General features: G+C 35.5%; 1 protein-coding gene across 1 annotated transcript; it reads right to left on the reverse strand.

Annotated features, from left to right (window-relative positions):
• Positions 1-4,218: 4,218 nt before the first annotated feature.
• LOC106773588 (stem 28 kDa glycoprotein) lies at positions 4,219-5,392 on the reverse strand. The gene is made up of 3 exons (XM_014660293.2): positions 4,967-5,392; positions 4,658-4,870; positions 4,219-4,586 (listed from the first exon to the last, which is right to left on the reverse strand). Exons 1-3 carry the CDS (start codon positions 5,347-5,349, stop codon positions 4,412-4,414), a joined length of 771 nt encoding a protein of 256 aa, XP_014515779.1. The 5' UTR covers positions 5,350-5,392; the 3' UTR covers positions 4,219-4,411.
• Positions 5,393-7,728: the final 2,336 nt, after the last annotated feature.

Below are 7,728 nucleotides of genomic sequence, written 5' to 3' on the forward strand. Positions count from 1 at the left end.
TCAATAAGAACATGATTTGTGGTTAACCAATCCATCCCGAGGATTACATCCAACCCTTCCAACGGAAGGCACACCAAATTAACCTTGAATTTGCGTCCGGCTACTTCAAGCGGACACCCAACACAAACTGATTTAGTTGATACCTGCCCCGATGTTGGGGTAGACACCACCAGCTCACACCCAAGGTCACACACAGGTAACCCAAGCTTCCCCAAGCACGCAAAGGATATAAACGAATGCGATGCTCCAGAGTCAAACAAGACATACACAGAATGTCCATATAGAAAACAAGTGTCAAGAATAAGATTACCTGATTTTGCAGCTTCAACTCCTGACATTGCAAACACTCTGCCAGCTGCTCGTGGATTCCCACCAGATGGCTTCTGATATGACCCTCCACCTGGTGCCCTTTTCTCAGGACAAGAAAAAGACATATGTCCCGGCTTGCCACAGGTATAACACTTCTTCTCATCAGTTTTTCCTNTCATGAGTTTGGGACAGCTATGCCTGAAATGAGCTCCCCCGNACTCGAAACACTTCACTGGTCCTGGTTTGAACTGGCCAGACCTGACATAAGATTTCTTCTGTTGTGGCTTCTTGAAGAAGTTGCTCTTCGGGGTCCGTATAACTTGATTGGGATCATTTTCAAGTAGTTCTACNGTCTTTGCCTTCTCAACTAGGGCAGGAAACTCCTTAATCTCCAAAGGCACAATCNTCTTCCTTAATTCATATCTTAGCCCTCGTTCGAATCTCCGACATCTCCACTCTTCAGACATATTTTGTGTGTAGAAACGGGCTAAGTACTCGAATCTATTAACATAAGCTTGCACCGTCATTTCCTTTTGCTGTAGTGTTAAGAATTCAGTCTCTCTCTCAATCTTGGCACTGTTCGGAAAATACTTTTCCAAAAACTTGGTCTTGAAACTATCCCAAGAGATGGTTTCGCCACGAGCTCTCATCAACTGTTGCATTCCGTCCCACCAGTACTATGCCTCATCTTCTAGGAGGAAAGATGCATATGCAAGTTTCTGTTCCTCTGAGAAGGTCATCACTCGAAAAATCTTCTCATTCCCTCTGATCCACGATTCTGCTTTGTCTGGAGTGGTCTTTCCATTGAATTTCGGGGGATCATGTCTCAAGAAATCATTTAAACCAGAACTATTCCTTGGCACCTGAGTAGCATGTTGTCGCTCCATCGCACTGACCATACGGTCGACAGCTTGAGAGAATACATCAATCCTATGTGGTTGACTTTGATCGCCAGTCCTGTGTGTCATGTTCTTTTAAACAAAGAAAATCACTTAGCATAATCACTCAATACACTATACACAACTATTACAATTATAGAGATACACTGTCAAAGCTAGCCGAGCTCACATCCCCAAGGCCCAAAGATTTTCGAAAACCAGGCTCTGATACAAAAATGTAACATCCCAATTCTTATAGTTATAGGAAAAAAATATGTTCTTTTGATAGCGAAAAACAAAATAATTCATTCATATAAATCTTAGACTGAGGTAATAAACAATAAACCATCACAGTCCCATTAAAGGGAAATTTATTACAAACTGGAAATTTCCAAATCAACTGAAAATAAAATAACATAATTCAATTTAACTGAAATTGTTCAAAAACAAAGAAAATCTTTCCCATTCCATTCCCAACTTTTTTCCGCTCTAATTATCAACTGGAACATCTGTATCAACATCTGCTCCCGTATAACAACACGAGTTATACGATCATCGNATTCATACACAAACAATAAGGGTAAGCTACCATATTCAAATACAACATCAACACATCAATTATTAAGTAACACAATGATATGGTTAACATGACGTATTCAATTAAGTACACCAAAATCAATAAATATAAAAGATACACACTGTCTCTTTGTACTCTCTCATATAAAACCTGTTCACCAAAACAAGACAGTTCGAGTCATCCTCCACCGCAGCTTCAGATCTATCTCCCCTGCTCCTCAAGACTTATGAGTAAAAACTCCGCTACTTTCACAACGGGCACTATACTCAGCTCGATTGGAAAACCTACGGGCGAGACATCCAACCCTTTCTACCCTCTCGAAAGAGGAAAGAGTGACACTCGAACCTTGTCTCTTCTACCGCCTCATATAGACGAAGAGACCTACCTTTCTACCCTCTCGAAAGAGGAAAGATATTACCTCAATTTTTACACCAACATAATGAGAGTACTACTATATTAAAAGTACTACTAGTGTATTATCATTATCACACATTCTTTATCACCCTAACATGCCTTTCTGTCAACCCAGAATATCCTATCACAAATAAAGTCATAACAAAAAAAAAAAAATCAAAACTAATGATACTCTGTAGAACTCATACTCGTGCACCTACATCTCCCGTAACCGTTTCTGAATTAACATATTTCGTTCTCCCGTATCAGTATACAACCGTTATAAAATTTATGGCAACTTACAGGGACTGCTGACTGCCCCCACACATCACCACGAGACTTTCCAGTGTGCTTTGTCCTCACTCGCACACTTTCCGGGAAAACTTCCCGGAAGGTCACCCATCCCAGAATTTCTCCAGGCTAAGCACGCTTAACCATGGATTTCTTATGGGTTAGGCTACCGAAAAGTAAATGCATTTTGGTGATATGGGTAGCCAAATCAATTCCTTTAAGCTATCTTTCAACTATATAGTCCATACCTATACAATCTCCAGATCCCTCTCATTCTGGTGTATGTTCGATTCGTCCATGTGCCCCTTCCACTCGAAGCCTGCCAGGAGCCGCTCCTTGTCCGTGCCCCCTGCACCATGCCTCTTGCACCGACGAGCATTTCCCGCCCTCGTCAGTGCCCGGGTGTCACATGATTCAGTCAACGGTCCCTGTAAGTTGCCAGGACGTTACAAATGGTACAGAGCCTAGCCTCTCCCAATACGGTGTGGTTCGAGGACGAACCATACGGAAGCTGGTGGGCATGTGACACCCGGGCACTGACGAGGGCGGGGAGTGATCGCTGGTGCAAGAGGCATGGTGCAGGGGGCACGGACAAGGAGCGGCTCCTGGCAGGCTTCAAGTGGAAGGGGCACATGGACAAATCAAACATACACCGGAATGAGAGGGATCTGGAGACTGTATGGGTATGGGACTATACAGTTGAAAAGATAGCTTAAAGGAATTGATTTGGCTACCCATATCACCAAAATGCATTTACTTTTCGGAAGCCTATCCCATAAGAACTCCATGGTTAAGCGTGCTTAACCTACTCACCAGGGAAGAGGGGACGGGTTGACAAGTGTACCCCACTAAGGAGGGGTATTAAATGGGGTGTGACATTTATTATATTTTATAGAAATATTTTAAAGAAATTTGTGAAGATATCCATAATCATCCCCTGTAACCATCTCTTTCTTCCTTACTGGCAGTATAACTCTCACTTGATTACTAGCTACCTCTTCTTAACTATTGGAAATATGTGAACCTTATTGAAATTATTAAACAAAGAGTGAAAGTCATAAAAATAATAATGTAATTTTATTTATTTGAAATTATTTTAGTAATTAAAAAATATATTGCACCAATATATTTTTTTTGAGTAATGATACTTTGATACCTTAAGATATCAAATCCATTCATTTGATACGGTTAAACTTCAAAGTACGGTTATAGATTATAGCTTATAGGTTATATTCTGTACTTAATGGATATATTCAGTGTTTAATGAATATATTCAGTATTCCAATTTTAAAGTACTTATAGAATATAATCAGTACCCGATAAATGATGTATTAAAACAAGGGTTTTATCAGTCTCAGCAAAACCTGTGATGAACATGGATTTGTCCTGAGGAATGGCAGACTAAATACACTTGTGTTCGTTTCTCCTTTCTATTGGATTGGAGATTAGAGTAATGTTAGCATTCAGATCCATCTTCAGTCCTGGTCCGAAAATACTACCTTTTCATGAAATGGTAATCAAATAATTGGACTCGACCGAGATTTAAAATTTTAAAATTGTGTAATTTGATTGGTGAAGAAAGTTTATCAGTGAAACCATTACATGTCACTTGTTAAAGTATAATTATTCATTTTCTTTTTCCAAAAGTTATTTTTTAAAACTTAGCCAATTACCATATATATCCTTTTACACTTATTACTTTGTATAATACTTTACCTCTTGAAAAAGAGAAAGATAATGTACGTACAGTAGCTTGTAAGGGACCATTCGTAACTTTAAAAAGATACATAGTTTATTAAAGCCACAGAGAGAAACCAACGTAGTGGAGTTTCTACTGTGACTTGATCACGTACATCATAACAGCATAAAGCAAACCTATACACAGCCATTAACGCTCCTATTTGAAGCTGATCATCATCTTATTACATATATATAGGAGCAAGCTATAGCCATGAAAGGTCAACTACTCAATGAAGTACAAGGGATTAGGCAGCTTAAAGCTCCTGAGGCCTTGGTTTCCTCCTTTCAAACTGCTCCACTGGTCTGCAACATTTGCAATAATTCTGTAACCCTGCTGCACCAGCTTCCCTCTCTCGGTTGATTTGTATTCAAGTGTATTTTGACCGTTTGATGGCTCCCTGCAACCAAAACCCAATCGTTTAAATCTCATGCATTTCGATTATATCGTAGAAAAATGATTTAAACTGACTTGAGAATCAACTTCTCCCATGTGTGGAAACCAGCTTTCCTCAAGTTGGCTTCAGTTACAGCCTTTTTGTCGGTCAGTCTTCCAGTCAAGAAGATAATCTTGACTCCAAGACCCAGAAGTTTGTTGTAATTCTTAAGAGTCTCAGGCAATGCTGGTGCATCACCCTTGTTAACAAACTCTTCGTCATAACGTGTAGAATTGAATTTCTCCGATCTATATCACATAGAAGAAGATGGTGAAAGAGATATAAGTCATGCATGACAAAACAAACAGAAAACTTTGTATAAAAAGAAAGGAAAAGAGTGTTACCCATATCCATGCTGAGAATAGTATGGGATATTGGAGAGTACGGTTCCATCTACGTTGAAGATAACTACATCGTTGTCTTGGATTTTGAGATCACTAGCGTAAAAGAAAACTTGTTGGTTAACGGTTTTGGAGTCTGATTGGTATTGTCCTCCTTCGATGTAGTTGGCTGTAGAGGCCACGCATTGTTCAGGAATTGTTTCAAAGCCTAGGATGTTTTGTGCTTCCACGGCGAGTCTCCAACTGGCGCATCTTACGTCGTCGTAACTCGAACCATCGCCATAACCGGTTGGCATTTCGAGAGGGAAGCTTCGGAAAGAACCGCCATGGCATTGAGATGCCACCAAAAATGTAGCAACAAAGAACACCACGAACTTCATACTCATCTCTGTATCTCACACTGCTTCTTCTTATCTGTCTGCTAACTCTTGCATCTTCTTCCTCCAGCCTTTGCTTCCTTATATAGACCATACCTCGTTACCTCCACCACAAATTTTCTCTCTACTTTAACCTAATTTACATTACTTTTCAAAATCCTTTCAAAATAATAAATACAATTATTCTGTAATTTTCTGTTATCTTTTATTATTAAAGTACTTATTTATTTGCTAACTGAGAATATTTGCCTGTGTACGATTATAACGAATCTCTTATAAATAACATCACTTAAATCTTGACTTTTTTGAATACTCTGAGCATATAGTAATAAAGACTTTTGACTACAGCACTACTTTCTTTTTCATTAAATATTGTGATATCTACTGAAAGTATTACAAAATAGGAAGAATAGTGTAGAATAAAATTTATGGATAATAATTAATTTTATATTGCAACGTCAAAATATTTTGATAAAGGAAAAAGGGAAATAATACTTTTGACAGTAAAACAATTTTTACATTCATTTAATGTACTTTTCACTATTTTTAATTTTTTCTTTCTCTTTATAATTACAAAAATTAACTGTTAATATCATTCTATCTCTAAAGTGGTTTATTCATGTCAAACAATATGGAAATAAAATAACTGTAAAACACTGAGAAGCCTACAGTGGCAGTGTACGGATGCCAAGAGATAAAGGACACTAAAATATTTTGTTGTGGTTGTATTTGGATAAGAGTTGTAATGACAAAACTGGAAGTTTCTGTTTTCTACTCTTTAATAATTTTTTTTATTATTGTTTAACAAGTCCTATATATCGTGATTTGTGATTGGTTGGTTTTAAATATTTTTTATAATAAATTTAAATAATTAATAAAATTGTTATACGCATTTTACTATGAAAAAATTATTAAAAAAAATGGTTAAAATATCCATCAAAATACATTATTTTGTTTTTTAGCTCATGGCGTACAGTTAATATAAAATGGATGTTTTTAAAATTTTACAAATAGGTTTAAAGTAAATTACTTATACAATTTTTAAAAAATTTATTTTTCAAATTTTCTATATAATCTTATTAATTGTTTATTATTTTATATATCTTCTTTGTCAGTTTGTCAAAAGATTGAGAATATATAAAGTGAGTTTGTCAGTTTCTTATCATTGAAACTATCTTTTTTTTTTCGTTTTTCCAAATATGTGTCGGTTTTATATTTTATGTTTGAATCAACTGATAAATGTAAACTTTTTTATTGGAAAATGATTCATATATTTTTAAAAATATTCATCAACTTGATATATACTTTGAAAGAACACAAATGTTTTAAGTTTATAATATATGATGTTTAATGAATACATTAGTAAATACAAGTATATATGTACATTATTCCATTTTTATAATGGGAACACGTAAAAATGTTCACTATATATTGAAATTTTGGAGAATATTAAAACACGCGATACACGCTTTCACCTACTATGTCTAAAATTGTCCAGAGTGTTCTAAAAATATCTTTTATTATAAACAAAATGAAAATGTAGATGAAATATATGTTAGCTGTGTTTGAAACACTAAGACATTATTATTAGAGGCATGTCATAATTTGATCAATTTTAACACGTGGAACCTAAATCAATTTAAGCTTATATATCTTAGAAAATTTTAAATTTTTTAATAATATACATAAAATAATAGTTTAGATAAAATATATAAGAAAATTTTGATATAGAAAATAATATATTTATAAAAATATTTATAAAGAAATTTGTGAAGATATCATAATCTTCTTCATCCTTTATAACCATCGGCTTCCTTTCTACGCATCTTCTTAATTAGAGCTGTCAAAACGAATAATCTGGCTCGACCCGGCCCGGTCCACCACGGGTTGGTCACTTAATGAGCCAATCCAACCCGACTCATTTATTAGCGAGTCAGAAAAACTTGAATCCGACCCGATCTACCACGGGTTGATGGGTAAACGGGTTGGCTCACTAACCCGTTTAATTATATATTTAAAAAAAAAATACTTTCTGTAATTTAAATTTAAAAAAATTTCACTCCCAAAAAATTATGTTAAAGACAATTCAAAATAATAATAAAAAGTACAATATAATCCAAATATCATCAAAAAACAAACACAAAAAACATACAAATAAGTTTCTTATATTCATAATTTTTTGTTCCTTATCCATTTACGATATTAGAATCTTGAATAGATAAGTCCACAATATTCTGCTCTTTTGAATCATCCTGAATGTCAAACCAACCTGAATGTAGTTGATCACATCAATTGTTGTAACCCTTGACTCTTGTTCTTGTTGTTTCCAAATTCACTAATAAAGATTTTCCTAATATGAGAACAATTCTGACAATCAATAAAAAAATA

Source organism: Vigna radiata, chromosome 9, assembly GCF_000741045.1.
Source record: "Vigna radiata var. radiata cultivar VC1973A chromosome 9, Vradiata_ver6, whole genome shotgun sequence".
In the NCBI taxonomy this organism is placed as follows: domain Eukaryota; kingdom Viridiplantae; phylum Streptophyta; class Magnoliopsida; order Fabales; family Fabaceae; genus Vigna; species Vigna radiata.

Coding starts and splice junctions, on each gene's coding strand:
- LOC106773588 (XM_014660293.2), bottom strand. CDS start 5,349: ATGAGTATGAAGTTCGTGGTGTTCTTTGTTGCTACATTTTTGGTGGCA. Junction 4,871..4,966: donor TATTCTCAGCATGGATATGG/GTAACACTCTTT, acceptor TATGTGATATAG/ATCGGAGAAATTCAATTCTA. Junction 4,587..4,657: donor TGGGAGAAGTTGATTCTCAA/GTCAGTTTAAAT, acceptor TTTTGGTTGCAG/GGAGCCATCAAACGGTCAAA.